Below are 15,871 nucleotides of genomic sequence, written 5' to 3' on the forward strand. Positions count from 1 at the left end.
CTGAGAGCGACCCATTCTTTCACAAATGTTTGTAAAAACAGTCTGCATGCCTAGGTGCTTGAATTTATACACCTGTGGCCATGGAAGTGATTGGAACACCTGATTCCAATAATTTGGATGGGTGAGCAAATACTTTTGGCAATATAGTGTATATATATATTTTTTTTTTATTTTTTTATTTATTTATTTTTTTTTTCGGGTTAACTCTTCATAACATTGTAGCAGATCTCATGTTTGTTTTTTCTTTAATAAAACACACTGCTGGTCGTTTATCTTGGTTTATACTTTCCATATGTGTATAGCTTATCTCATCTGCAGTGAGGAAAAGCTTGCTTTAATGAGATGTATGCATTGTGTTATGGCCATCCCCTGTGTGCGTGCTTCCAGTTTTCTTCAATCGATATTCTGATGAACGGCCCGTGGACAGGAGCAGGGGTGGCCCTGTTAGCCAGCCAGCACAATTGAAGATAGCATTTATTGACAGAGAGGAGAGCCAGCTGGAACAAAGGGGGGACTGCATGAAATATGAGCAAGTGTTTATGATTAATGAGAAAAGGGACAACAGTAAGAGGAGGACTCAGGGGGATTTTCAGTTTTGTCTCTGAGTAGCCATAAAGGAAAGTGGGGTGGGGGTAGCTTTAAAATGCTACCAGAGTTACTATAGAGCTGCAGTGGAATTTACCGTCAAGAGCATCTTCTGTCAATCCAATTACTAAAGCGAAAGCTTCTCTGTTGTGGGCAAACTCTGTGGCCAGCAGATTTCTGCCCCAGTGGATCATGTCACTGAGCTGTATAAAAACTTGGAGACTTTGAACAACACATTTCTGTCGCATCAATGCTAATAAAAGGAACTAAAACAGGACAGTTCATATCTTAAAAAATGTTGACATGGATTTTAGCAGAAAACTAAGAGCAACTACAGACCGTATTACAAAAACAGAGCTTATTTGGCTGAGTAGTGAGGTTTTAACATGTTGTTCCTCCTCACAGGGAGTCTATTCTGCAGAAGAAGCTCTGGGAACGTGTTTCCACTCATGTCATTGAGAACATCTACCTGCCTGCTGCCCAAACGATAGACTCTGGGACCTTTAACACAACAGTAGACATTAAGCTCAAACAGTGGACTGACAAGCAGCTTCCACACAAGGCATTGGAGGTAAATATTGAAAAAAAATCTGCATAATGTCAAAATCTCCTGGCAGCCCTACTGCTGGTTGATCGGTTTAGCACTTTCTCTTCAAGTATCAGACCTTGCAGGAAGCATCAAGAGCAATGCTTGCCTCATTTCAATGTCAGACCTTTCCTGCTCTTCTAAACCTCTAATCTACCCCCTTTCAGGTTGCCTGGGAGACATTGCAGGAGGAGTTTGCCCGCTTTATGGCTGAATACAAAGGCAAAGACCAGGATGACATCTTTGACAAGCTGAAGGAGGCAGTGAAGGACGAGGGCATCAAGCGGCACAAGTGGAATGAGAGAGCCTTGGACAGCCTGGTAAACACAGAAAGTCAACTTGTCCAACGTGCAAAAATGTTAAGAGCTTCCTTTACTTCTTCATGCAACATTTTAGGCTTTCTGCCTCTATAAAAGAAAGGTGGTCTTAACATCTTGTATGTCCATTCTAACAAAGACCACATGTAGCATTGGGTTTATAGTTAAACTGCATGACTTTTCATCATATCCTCTCATGTATTTCTATGCCAGAGGGTGATCCAACACAATGCCTTGGAAGACCGGTCCATCACAGATAAACCTCAGTGGGACGCCGCAATCCAGTTCATGGAGGAAACGCTGCAGTCCCGCCTCAAAGACAGTATGTTGGCCATAACTGCCTTCTTTCAGTTGCAGTCTATTGAGGATCTGTAGATAAGAACTATTTTACACTTCATATGATTGGAAAAAGACCTTAACCTGGTTCTACAGTTGCTGTTTTAGACATGCAGAAAAAGTTATTGTCTACATACTTTCATGTCACAAAACTCATATATTTTTAACTTCAATATGTTTTTTTTTTCATTCATAAATTCAGTTTATAGAAATTAGTTAATTTGCTATATCAGAATATTATTTTCTTTTTTATTCGCTAAAGTTTGCACTATTAAAAAAAAATTTTTCTTGCATGGTGTTCTAGTCATGTCAACCTCATCACTGGACAACGAAAAATTCAGAAACACTCCTTCAGGTGATAAACAGAGGTTTTAATGATAAGCATATATAATAATCGGGCCAAAATAGCTCTTAAACTTTGTCAGCTTTTCGACACCTCGAAACATAAAAAACAACATTAAAATACATTCGATGAGTCTAAAAATGTCTATTTAAAATGAATAACCTTTCTGACTAAAAAGGTTTAATTAAGAGAAACATTGTATTTACTGGTAACATGTCAAACTGTTACATTATTCATTAAGTAAAGCAGCATTTTTTTTATATTATGAGTAATTTAAAGTGGGAGAGGAAGCATCATCACACTTCCCTTTGTAATAACTTTCACAAGTGAAGAGTTTTTTTTATACTTCCTTAACTGTGGTGCATTCACTGACTGGAAAAAGTATCTTTGAGTTTCTCCGTCACCTTTTCTTGTCAAATAATCTTCAGAACTAATCCATGATGTCGACTAATACCTAAACAAACTGATTCATCGCACAGATGTGTATAGTTCTGTTTTATTCAGTTCTCTTTTTCTTCCTCCTGAAGCTGAATCTGTGATAAGAGACATGGTGGGCCCTGACTGGAAGACAAGGTGGTTCAACTGGACGAACCGGACACCAGAACAGGTCAGAACCACAGACAGAACCATCTGTTGATACACAGAGATGTGATACTAGAGAGGGAAAAACAGTTATAAAGATGCTATAAACGTTACATATCTGTTAAATCCTCAAAAGCTGTTTAATAATTTCTTTCACCCTTACCGAGTTTCTTTGTCGTGAAACCAACCCTGGTCTTACAGCATGTTCGAAATGAAACCAAGAATGAGCTGGACCGCTTGCTAAAGCTGCATGATGATCACACCGCCTACCTGGCCAATGACGAGGTCACCACTGTGAGGAAGAACCTGGAGGGACGGGGGGTAGAAGTCGACCCAGTGCTGGTAAGATAAAATCATTGTATATCTTATTTAGTCCAGCACATTTATTAAGCTTCTGAAATGTTTCCTGCCCATCTAGATCAAAGACACATGGCATCAGCTTTATCGCAGACACTTCTTGCAGAAAGCACTGAGCCACTGCAGCCTCTGCAAGAGAGGTTTCTATTACTACCAGAGACACTTTGTTGACTCTGAGGTCAGTAGAGATCCTTTATTTAGTTGCCTTGTTTTTCTGCTGGCTAACATATGTGTATAATCTGCCTGTTTTTATCCATTTCCACCTTAGCTGGAGTGCAATGATGTGGTGTTGTTTTGGAGGATCCAGAGGATGCTGGTCATCACGGCTAACACGCTCCGACAGCAGCTCACTAACACTGAGGGTGAGGACTGGAACAAGGCTGCTTATAAACAGCCTAAACAGGGAAAAGTTAAAAAGGATAAAGGACCAGATGTGCAGCTATTGTCAATATGAGAAACTGGTTTCTTGTATTTTTACTGCCATGTGTTGTAGAAAGTAGTTTGTCCAGAGGAGCTTTTTTTTATGGGAAGGGAATTTTATATTCATTATAAAATAGTAGTTTCATACACTTTCCTTTCAGAAATGTTAATGTTCTGTTGGTTGTTTGCAGTCCGGCGGTTGGAGAAGAATGTCAAAGAGGTCTTGGATGACTTTGGGGAAGACATGGAGAAAAAGACTCAACTCATCACTGGCCGCAGAGTCCAGCTAGCTGAGGATCTCAGTAAGATAAAAAAAAAAAACACAGCAGACACTACTGTTTACCTCAGATTTTATATTAGCAGCACAAACTTAACATTTGTGTGATTTGCTTTTAATATATTCAAGTTGAGGGTCTCTGCTGCCTCTGTATTCATGAAGAGTCCCGCAGCTTTTAGCTCCATCTAAGTTCCTGTACACCCGATACCCAAGGAAAATGCTCCATAAGAAGCTTCTGTAGATCTATAACCAGCCGAGGATGTTATTTAGCCAAATGATTTGGGTGTATTGGAGAATGTTGGCATTTTAAAGCAGCAGGAAGTGGATTCCAGAGGACGAGTTTAATTAAGTGCTGCCAAAGGTCAGTAGGTGGCAGTGGTGTTACAGGAGTCCATGTTAACTATCACTGGGTTAGATTAGTGAGGGTTGACAGCTGTTGTCAGAACTGCTTTTGAAAAGGGTTTTGTTCTCTCAGGTACTTGATTAAATAAACCACAATCACCTCATATTAGAACCATCATTTTAAAACAACAAACCAGTAGATGTATGTAGAAGCTCTTCTGTCAGGCTTCAGTTTTATCCTTCAAGCATGTCTTTGCTGGGCTTGCTTATAAATTGTCATGGTGATTGATTCTTTATAGTTTAATAACTGCGTGTTGTAAGAACTATTTACTTATATCTTAAGCAGTACTGGGAAAGTAACTTAAAAAAATAACTAGTCAGTTACTAGTTACTAGTCCAAAAGTTACTAACCTCGTTAACTGCCCTGTGAAAGTAACTTGTTACTAGCCAAAGTAACTCTATAGTTACTTTTTTATGTTTTAAAATGTCAATGTCAATGTGGAAAAACTTTTTTGTTCCTGGAATTTCAATAGAAATAGAGCTTAAATTATGGAATATAAGGTGCTTGTCTGAAAACATTGAAAACTAATCTGCATTACTTAGATTGTGTGAGCTGAAGTATAATGTGGATGTGATCATGTTTCTTGTTTAGAAAAAAACTGTTTTAAAACTTTATAAAAATTTTTGCACTTTGACAGCCTTCAGTTGGCCACAAAACAGATATGAAGCTGAGGAATAATGCCTTTCTAGCAATTTAACAAAATCAAAATGTACTTTGCATAAGATTTAAACAGGATTACACTGTTCTATATTAGAAAAAAAAAAAAAACTAGGAGGACTGTATGAGCCCAGGATTTTGTATGAAAAAACATAAACCATGAAAAGTAAAACAGTTTTAGCCCTGCTTCTTTAAATTACAGTTTTTAACTGATGTTGATATGGTCTTTGTTCTCGCTAATAATTAGCATATCCCCAAACGTTTAGCCTTCAGTGAGCATTTTTCCTGTAGGAACGCTTTCATAGAATCAGAGGCTCTGCGCCGTCGTCTGTGTGTTAATGCTGAAGTTGCATATAGCTGTTGCATGCATCACGTACGCTTACACCATCAAACTGTAGTCCTCATCTATAAGCGTTGGGTAATAAATAACAAATCTGTTTAAAGCATAGCGACGACATACCTGTTACTGTCTTTTACAAAGTAATTAGTTACAGGGATAGTTATTATAAAAGTAAGGTAGTTAAAGTAACACATTACTTAATTAATTAGTCCCAGCACTGATCTTTAGAGTACTGCTAATATTACCTGATGTTAAAATCACCTCCTTGTTTTATCAAAGATGTTAGTTAATATGAGTTTTTTTTTAGGTAAAGCAACTTTACTCAGGATGAATGTTAGAATAGAAATATCACATTTATTCCTTCCTTTATCAGTCTGTCTGTATGATGATAGGAATGAGTGACTGTTTTTAGGTTCCAGGTTCCAGTATGATGATAGGAATGAGTGACTGTAGGTTCCACTTTTGAAGTTTCCTTGTGAACCAAATTTTCAGCCTAATCTGTCTTATTATTCAATCCTTTTTTCCACCTGCTGACCAGTAGTGAAGGTGCTCCTAAAACATCACTGGATTGCTTTAATGCAATATTCCACACAAACCTTTTCAGCTACAGTTTTGTGTTCATTCAAGCTGAACTGGTCACTTTGCTTCATCACAACTTGTCCTAAAAAAAAATTTTGATGAATTAGAAACTGAAAGGTGAAGTTTTAACAGATGGGTAATTACACACGATATTCTGTGGGTTGATGAGGGTACCTCCTATCTCGTTAAACTACCTGCCTGTTGCTTTAAAATAATAATTTTCCTGCCCTCTTTAGGCGTACATATATTGATGTTTAGTTGATAGAAGGCTGATGGGGAGAATACACAACCAGTAGAAACCAATAGCGCCTGCTATGCGACTACGGAACCAGTTATTTCAGCGAACTGAATCATTCTACTTTTATTAACCTCTTCTTTAACATGGAGTCACATTTTCAATTTTAGGATTCCTGCTGTCATGAGGAAACTCTTAACTGATTTAATTTCTATCTAGATTAATTGAATATGTTAAAACTCAAACTCAAAAATAATATTAGGCTGACAAAACATACTTGGATTAAACCAACAGGTTTAAGTTTCTTTTTTTGTCAGTCATAATGACACAACATCATTACATTGTCTTTAAAATACAAACAATCATCACATAATACAAGATACTTAGATTGATCTACAGGTGGCAGATTTCTTTATTTTGGTGAGTCAAGAGGGGGAGGGGCATCCTGTCTATCATCTCATTATAAGGACTTCAAACTTGTCTCTCTATCTGATCTTTCTCTAATATTGGGTTTAAACAGTATGATTAGAGGATGTTGGGCTTACCACCACGTTTATACACCGTTCAAATACTCAAAGACTGAAATACTTGATAACTAATTAATATTAGATCTTCAGACAGGAGTTTTCATTGACCCTGATTCGCAGGGAAAAGCTGAGTCGGAGTCTGATTCTTGACTTGAGTGGGTGCCGCCCATATGCAGTAGAATAAGGCATGTAGCTCCTGAAAAACAGCAGAGCTTAAATCGACATCTTCTTTTCATAGTTTTGTTTTATTTGTTCCTTTGGTTTGAATTGGGTAGATGGGAGAACAAGCTCACACGGTCTGAGTCCATACCACAGTGTGTGGAAAACAGCCTAAACCTGCCTTGCCTTGTCAGCCCTAAAAGGCAAATCAATCCCAAACTTTTCCAATCAACAGGCACTGCTTTCCCACTTCCCTCTCCCTCTCTGAGGAATGAGGTTTGAACCTGTTAAATAAAACAATAATGTGAAAACAGCTGAGCAAGAACGGTCTGCTCTGTGTTTCACTACGGTATTAATACCTTTTGCAATTTTTGTAATGAGAATAAATTAGGATTTCTTTGAGGTGGAACAACATAACATATTAGGACCGAAATTATTGATGCAGTTATTTTTTGATTTTTGAAACAATTTCCATGTAATTAAGTCATTGAACATTCGTTTACCAGACTATACAGATTCTAAAGGGTAAACTCATCTGAAAAACAATGAAAGAATAACCACCTCAGAGCTGTAATTAAACCAAAACTGTACAGAAGTCAACACAAGATGTAAAACTTTATCTGTCTGCATATATAGTCTATCCAGGACTTCTCAGCTTCTTCTGGTTCAAATTCTGTTAAAAAATCTCCTCTTAAGCACCTTTTGCTATCGGCAAATGATTGTTTGGCATAAATAACCAATAGTTGGAGCCTTACAACATGGTGCATAATTAAATAGGAGATAATCAATGAATGTAACCTTAAGTGTTGCTCTGAATTTGTAGTTGGTTTAGTTTTACTCATAGTTGATAAACCATCAGTTGATTTATGGCACCTGCCTTCATGCAGTGCAATCTCGGTATAATGCCAGCTGTTTTGTGAAGGCCTCACAAGTTTACTTAGAGAATAACTGGTATCATAAAGACAAAGGAACAAGGGGGAGTGAAAGCTGTGGAGACGTTAAAGAGGAGTTCATGTTCTAAAACAAGTACCGTTAGATCCACCATCTAAACATAGAAGGGGTATGGCAGCACTGCAGGCCTAATAAGACGGTCCACCTAAAGATCCAGGACAAGAACGGCTCAGGAGGGAGGATCAGTTGGCAAAACAACCAGTTTTTCTGGATTACACAAATCTGGCTCCAGCTAAAGATCATATAGTTTAAGCTGATCAAAGGAAACTGTTTGCATCCTGTGTTGAAACAGCAGCTGAACATGGAAGATGTCAGATTAGATAAGACCACCTTGGATTTTCTATTGTATTTGCTTTCAAATGCTATGATTAACAAAAAACAACCAAACCCTGTGATCATAATATGGCCACTATAAAATGTGGTGGCAGCATCATGCTGTGGGATGGTTTTCTTCTGCTGGGGCTTAGAAGGTGTTAGATGGGTGGATCTAAACACAGCCCTGTCATGAGGCCCAGCTGTTAGAAGACGCTAAAGACTTTGAACTGGGCTAGAGGTTCACCTACCAGCAGGACAACGATCGTCGACGTCCATCTAGAACCTTAACAGAATCTTTTAGCACAGTCATGTGTTTGGATGTCCAGGAGCTAAATCCAGCTCAGAAACTTCTGCTCACAGATCCCTTCTATCCAGACTTTGGAAAGGAAATAAACTAGCAGCTGTTGCGGAGCAGCAATTTTGTTCTTTAAATCATTGCCCCAGATGGGCTTAATGCAGTTGTATGCATTGAGTGAATGGGGTGTAAACATTTTACAGGAAGCTCAGGATTTGAATTTCACCATTAATGCTTTTTTTTTTAAATTGAAAACCAATTAAAGGAAAATAAAATCCTAAAATGTAAACGGTAAGAAACCTCTGGCCTGATGTGGTGCAAATGTCTGCTCTGCTGTCTAATGTCTGCGTGTTTAATGTCAGCTGTTAGCAGAAACATACTCAGCCAGCCGATGAACTGCCCTGACCACAGCTGTTTCTGGTGTGCTTGTTTAGATCAGGGGTTAAGAGCCCTTGACGGGAGTTACACCTACACCTGAGGAGAAATCTGCGCTTGGGGACATTTTCTCTGTCTGTGAAGCCACTGTTTTCCTGGCATTATGAAACCATCTCCCCTTGGAGATGTAGATCATCCCTCTGAAGCTCAGAGTATGACCCCCCCTCCGCCCCCATAGGTCAACAGGTCAGCAGGCCTAATACAAAGGGTTATTTAATCCAGGTATCATTTAACTCACTTCGTCTCTCTGATTCTGTCATATTCTGTCAAGCACATGTTATGCTTCTTAACGGAGGGAGACCGAAAGAATAGGAAATCAGAGAGGAGACCTTCACCTGACATCTCCTTCTGTTAGAAAAAAGGAGGGAGCAAAGGAGGAGGACGAGGGAGAGATATGAGACCGGGGAAAGGATAAACACACTTAACAAAGGCAGAAATATTCTCCTGAGGGCGGTCTCCTGGTAAGCTCTGTTTGCCCCTGCTTGCAGACAGCCTCAACGTGGCTTAGGTTACAAATAGAGGTCAGGTGCGTGCGTCACTGTGGGAGTGTAAAAGCACCTTTAATGAATGAAGATCAGTGTGAACTGCAGAGGGCTGTGTGTCTACGTGTGCCGGACTAGCTGCATGGCACAACTCTGCCTCTGGAGCAAAGCCCAGGCCTAATGTGCAGCCCAGAGCAGAGACTTCCGCTGGAGTTTCCTTTGCCCAGATTAGGAAAACTTCGAGGTTTCAATGAGTTTTAGTTTGTGCCTAACGTGACAGAGAGCAATGTATTACTGATCGTCAACCGTTACAGAGGAAACTGAAGCTGTAATTATTGCCTCTTCATCTGCTTCACAAAAGAATTTGTTTCCATCATCCAAAAATGTATTCTCATTACCCTTTTGCCGTTCACTTTGTGTTTGGACTTTGTTATATGTTTCATATCAGTCACATGAATTTTACCCAGTGAGAGTAACAGCCAAAAATGTCTATTGCTCTTTGCAGTTTCTCAAAGAATAAGCTTGTGGCTCTTGCAGAAAAATCTAAAAGCCAATATTTAAGTGAAAATTCTCCCAATTTAGTGTTATACATCAGATAATGCTTAGTCAAAATAACTGTTATCCCTTTAGACAGACCTTATTTGTCATTTTGTACACACAGTGTAATAAAAAAAGAAAAAAATTTATTTCAGTACAGCTCTTAAGACATTTTCATTTTTTAAAGTGCAGCCGTGATAAAGGTAAGCAGTGGTGATAGATTTTTTTGGCGTGTTTTATTATCTCTGTTTGTAAATGAATCAGTATAAGGTGCTCTTCAAATCAAAGCTGTTCAATTTCAGTCCATTCGCCTCACAGTTGGACTTTGGCCTTTTTTTTTTGCCGGGGTTGATTAGGAAGAACACCTGACCACTGCACAAACTATTACTTTAGGTTTAACGATCTTCACTGGAGGCTTGCAGGCACTGATGAGTCTAATATTCTGAGAAAAATTGTGGGCTCCTCTGAAACAAGGTTATCTGAGGGTTAAGGTACAACAGGTGTCAACAGAGGGTCCTTTAAAAAATGGAGATAATATGTGAAGTGCTTGGCTTGTCTGAGCATGCAGTAACTTTCTCCGCTTGCCGGTGAGGAAGCAGAACACAATAAAGCCGTGGTTGTCTGGGCTTGCTCAGCGGAATGCCCTCTCAGCCTCACGCTCACTTTGTTTCCTTTCATCTGCTCCCCCTGCGTCTCCTCAGAGCAGTTTCCCTCACGGTGATTAGTGAGGGCTCAAGGAGAAGTGCTCCTCTGTTCTGCTCTGCTTTAGGGCGGACGTATGATGTTAGGGTGCTGTGGTTAACATCTTCCTGTGAGCAGGATATATGGCAGCACTCACTTTACTTAGACATTCTGACTAGTTCATGTTTCTGAACTTCCGTCACAAAGATGGTGGGAGAAAAATCACTGAATTAAAAATATATGGTTTCCGCAAAAAAAATAGGATTTTCTTTTTTTAAAAGCATAAAAATATAGTTGCTTTTGGTAAAATTAAAATCCGTATCCAAATAGTGATATGAAAGGGGACTGACTTTAAGTAACCGGTTCAAGTTATGGGTCGGTCATTATATCAGAGAAAATCTAACACCTTAAAATACTTTGAGAGAAATTTTAGTTCTTTTCTCCTTGATAAAACCTTAATGTACCTTACATGAAATTATTACGTAATTAATTTCAACAAACAGCTGTATTGCCCCCCTTAGTGGTCTAAAATAAAAGTTAAATCAAATTTTTCCTCAGATATTAAATCATTGATTCTTTATACATTTATTTTAACCTTTTAGAAGCATTTATTCATAAATAAACTTTTAATATTGATGCCAGGAGCAGAGACGAGGTCATGCTGTGAGGAAGAAGATGCTGGAATGCAGCTCTGTCATTAGATGCGAATTATGTTTGGATCCGTCTTTAACCTGTTTTATTCTCTATTAGTGTAGATACTGTAATCTTCAGTCTCTGTGTGTGAGTTTCTGAGGGGCTACTAACATTTCATAACACAGGATGTTCCATGAGAGAAAGAAAGAAATGTCATGAAGGCATCTCTGATTCTTCTCTCCTTAGTAATAACTTCAACGCTAAAAAAAGATTTGACAATACTAGAAAAATGTGCCTAAATGTTTCTAATTGTCATGATAACCATGTAACGCGTGATTTTGATAAAATCAAAACCTGGATAATGTCTTTCTAATTTTAATTGCTAATCATTAAACCCAAAGTGGTGAATGAGTTAATTTTCCCTCCATTAAGAAAAAAACAAACAAACAAACAAACAAACAAATATCTTAAGTTTTTTACAGAGTTGCTTCAGGTTGATTTCTTCTCTTTTGGCTTTGAAACAGGAACAGAAATGAGACAAAAAGTAATTTTGTAATTATCTAAGGAAGAAGAAATAACAGAATAAACAGTTTTTAATGCAAGTTTAATCCTCCAACTGTTTATTCAAACCTTCATTTTCTCTTAAGCCAGGTGTTAAAACCTGATCCTTTCAGGGGGATAATTTGTACTTCCATTCTGAAGTTGATGGCACTCCTCCACTGATCCTTTGTTAGTTTCTACTCTTAAGCTTTTGTCTTTTTCCTTATGCTCCTCTTCCTGCATAAGATTTTTTTATCTTCTGAGTTAAATCCAAACAAACAGTTTCAGTGTTTTTTTTCTAACATAGGAGGAAATCTCAGTGTTCCTTCTATCAAATGTTAATCCATTTATATTGAATTACATGTTTTAAGCATGTTTAAATAGCTTATTCTGCAGGTTTCCAAACAGATTACGAGTCATAAGTTTTTTTTTTACTCAATTTATCCCCATGCCGCCCTCATTACTATGGTTATAAATGTGCTACATATCTTTGCAAAGTCAGTTTTGTAGATCTAAAAACATTTCACATTTGTTTTATTCTATTTATCCCCCCCTCTTCCCATCGTCAAAGCTCTGACAGACCAGCTGTTGCCATTTACCAAAGTCAAGAGCTGCTTCTCTTTCCGCTGTTTCCGTCACCCATTTCTTCGATTTTATTCCCCAGACACTTCTTTCTTTCTCTCATCACCCGACCCATCCATCCTGCCTGGTGTCATGATCCAGGAACATCTTTCTCCTGCAACATTACAGTATATTATAATAACACAATCCACACTCCTGTTAAAAAAGAGACCAGGATAGAAATTAGAAAATTAAATGAGAAGTGGTGTAAATATAAGTATTAAATTTGTGAAACTGGGATGAAAGTTTGAAGAGATATTGAAGCGTTCCCTCTCCCTGCAGTTAGTTGGGTCCAGTATAGGAAAGAGAGGGGGGGGGGCAAGGATGTGGTAGGATCAGAAGGGAATCGTCCAGTTCAAAAGTGAATTTAATGTTAATTGATCTTATTGATCAACTGTTCATTTAAACTCATCTTCTCTGGTATCTACAGGGTCTTCCAAAATTGTTACACTAAGAAAGAAAATGTAATTCCGGCGGGATTATGGGTAGAAACTTGCTTGGATTTGAATGGCCCTGACTGACTGTATTCATATTTAAAAATTATTTTCACTAAATAAAACACAATTATAGTTGGAAAATGAAATTAATTAGCTTTGAAAATGTGTTTTGTTGCATTGGAATTTAAATGGTCCATTACGTCTTTCAGTTGTATAATTTGGTAAACAAAAAGAGGCCCAGCAGGTGAGGTTAAGAAATATTATCAGTCAGAGGGATGCAAATTCTAATCTAATAAACCATCAATGACAATTCAGTTAAATTATCCAGACAGACGGCAGAACAATATGGCCAAAACATATCAATATACTAGATCAATTTCAGGCTGTTTGATCAATTTAAATATCAATAAAATCAAAATCAAGGGCTCTGAAAGATGCATCAGAATCATGTACAAACGTATGACAACTATTTGGCTATGTTTATAAAACCCCATTTCCATTTAAAGCATTCCAAAGTAACATTTTTACCTTAATATATCCTATTTTAAGTCCCTGTGTTGGTAATCTAAGTGTTAATGGTTGGGCTGCCATCTCTTCCTGCTGGCTCTAGTCAGAAAACCAAACTTTCAAACCTTGTACCACTGATCTGGTGCTAACAACTTGTGCCGAACATGACCTGTCCTCATAATATTGAACTGCCTAGCTTTAATTGAATTCCTTGCTGACTCGGTTCCTGTTCCTTCAAATTCAGATATAAAGCAAACTTTTTTTCCAGATGCATTATTTTGATCAGACTGATCCCAACTCAACAGAAACCTGTGTAATCTAGTAAATCCAATATATATGAAACCAAGAAAAATGTTCTATTGGTTGTAATGGGTTTAGGTTTTGTTTATAGATGTGAAGATGTTACTGTTCAGAGCAGCTAGGGGCACCTGGTCCATAGAGCCGATCTGTTGTAGCTAATGGAGTCATCACAGGCCTAGAACCATGCTTGCATCCTTAAACACTGGTTGGCCGAACACAGATGCCTAATTTAAGATAATTCCTTAATCTTGGACAGAGTCTGGGTGCCCCTGGATCATGAGGTCTCAAAATGTTAAACCCAGTGCCTCTAATACCACCATCTATAGCCCCGCCATAAAGTTCTACCTTCTAACCCTTAAAAGCTTTAAGCAGTGTTTGCAAATACAACCAGTGAAGTCATCATCTGGTTCTTTTCAAAGTTTTTTTTTTCCTCCATAAATGTTGCTGTTTTCCTTTTGTCTGGCCTACGGCTGATCCCAGGCTCTGACCCATTCAGACCTATGAATCCCTCTCCCCAGGTTGGACGCATCACTCCCAGGCATCTGTTTTCTAGATAAGACCCCTGAGTGCTGGTGGTGATTCATTGCTCTGCCACTGACATGGCATTCAGGCTGCTGACATACTCACTTTCCCTGCATCCACCTCTCCTGTGGCTTAGCTTTTATAGCAAACATCCAGATTTGGTGACAAATCAAGCAGCATGCTGAGGAAGCTGCCTTTCTGTTTGTTACATTATAAGATCCACTTTCAGAGGTGGAAACTGAGTGTTTTAACGTTCACTTTGACTGTTGCATTCATCAGATATAAACATGTTTTTTTCCTGCATCATGACTGGCTCCGTCTAAGACCCTCTTCTTCTGACCATGCTGAAAACTGCTGATTTCTTCTCAGGACGTCACAGCTGATTGCTCTGTCTTTGGCTCTGTCTGCAGCTACTGAAATCTTTCTATCTGCGCTTCTTTACTACAGCCTCCAATTCTTCACCGCTCCTGCTGTTCACATCCTGTGAGGAAGCTGGCCCATCTTCAGTTAGAAGGGATTAGTTTGCAGACCTCCCTCTCTTTTTTATTCTCACCTTTCTTTCTTTTTCTTTTGCCTTTCTTCTCTGTGTTGGTCACTTGTTCAGAAGGGCTGTGTAGTTAAATTACCGGCCAATTAAATGCTTTTTGCCTCAGCCCTCCTCCTGCCAGCCCTTCGGCCAGTGTGAGCTTATGGGCTCCTCTGAGGGCCAGTGAATGAGATATCATTTCATGTGGAGATCAGTCGAGTAAAGGCCTTAAAAGAGAGGATTTGGGGGGAAAGGCTTCTCATTTTTTCTTCCTCCACCCTCTGCAACCCACACACACCCAGGCATCTCTAAAAGAGGCCTCTGGGATTGAGGGGAGAGGATTATGGGAATATTCATGACCAGATAAATGGGTGAGCGGTTGAATGACTGTGTTTTGGGGCTCATCTCTTAAGTAAACAGGAGCCTAAATGGAGTCTTAAACCGCTACTCCCTTTCTGCACAGTGAGAAACAAGCAGCGGTCACTCTGACCACTGTTTTTTGTTTCATTTCCACAGGATGGTGAAAAGAAAGCCCTGTCATGGCCTCTTCTTTATCATGCTTGGGCCTTTTGGTTGCAAACAGATGGTGTTTGGTCGAAATAACATCAAGCCTTTCAGCGATTTTATTCCCAGAATATTGGCCTCTGTGAAAGGAGCTCTTCATACCCGGCTGCAACCTCCTAGGTTCCTAAGAGCTGCCAGGTGCATCTTCCTGTCCAGGAATGGGTTATAGCCGTTAGATCTCTGATTGAAGGCATTTATAGCATTTATTTTATCTAATAACTAGATTTTTGCTTGGATAATTTAACAGAAGTGGTGGGATAGGGATATGAAAACAAAATGGAGATTCCATACTTGGAAAATATAACCCTAAAAAAGTAAAATGGTTGATTACAGTTAATTGCAAACTTTTTATGCAAGTTTAGCTGTGTGTGTTTATTAATTCAATCAACCTTCACTGCATGGAGTTTTAGTGCTCCTTTACTTGCTAAAAATTATAATTAAATTAAACTGAATTTAATTGAAACACATAATGATGAAAACAAACACAAATATTTTTTCATGGAATTTTATGGCATACATTTAGTCTTACACAGTTAAAGTTTTATACCATAAATGGACATTTTAAAGTGGAGCCACTACTAGACTTGGTGGGTTATCTCCTTCACTTAGGGTTGTGGTTAAATGTTTTCCCTCTTTATTTTTCTGAGCCGCACCAAATATTTGTGCCAGTTAACTTTGTTGATTCCATCTTTTGGGATCAATGAAGTTTGAGTCGATCAATCAAAACAGATGCAATGTAATCAGGAACTATGGGAACCTTCTTTTTCAATCTGATTTTTGGCCCCATTCCCCCCATTTATTAGCCTGGGTGCCATTCCGAAC

At 38.6% G+C, this 15,871-nt stretch overlaps 1 protein-coding gene across 6 annotated transcripts in view; it reads left to right on the forward strand.

The window, feature by feature from the left end:
• Positions 1-15,871, forward strand: part of opa1 (optic atrophy 1 (autosomal dominant)) — a 39,682-nt gene that overhangs the window by 18,451 nt on the left and 5,360 nt on the right. For all 6 annotated transcript variants that reach the window (XM_015396261.1, XM_015396262.1, XM_015396264.1 and 3 more), the window contains 8 exons: positions 991-1,156; positions 1,339-1,491; positions 1,702-1,810; positions 2,695-2,774; positions 2,951-3,091; positions 3,168-3,284; positions 3,375-3,468; positions 3,718-3,828. In XM_015396261.1, coding sequence (XP_015251747.1) covers positions 991-1,156; positions 1,339-1,491; positions 1,702-1,810; positions 2,695-2,774; positions 2,951-3,091; positions 3,168-3,284; positions 3,375-3,468; positions 3,718-3,828 — 971 coding nt within the window. The remainder of the gene's footprint in view (positions 1-990; positions 1,157-1,338; positions 1,492-1,701; positions 1,811-2,694; positions 2,775-2,950; positions 3,092-3,167; positions 3,285-3,374; positions 3,469-3,717; positions 3,829-15,871) is intronic.

Source organism: Cyprinodon variegatus, unplaced genomic scaffold, assembly GCF_000732505.1.
Source record: "Cyprinodon variegatus isolate N-32 unplaced genomic scaffold, C_variegatus-1.0 Scaffold786, whole genome shotgun sequence".
In the NCBI taxonomy this organism is placed as follows: Eukaryota; Metazoa; Chordata; class Actinopteri; order Cyprinodontiformes; family Cyprinodontidae; genus Cyprinodon; species Cyprinodon variegatus.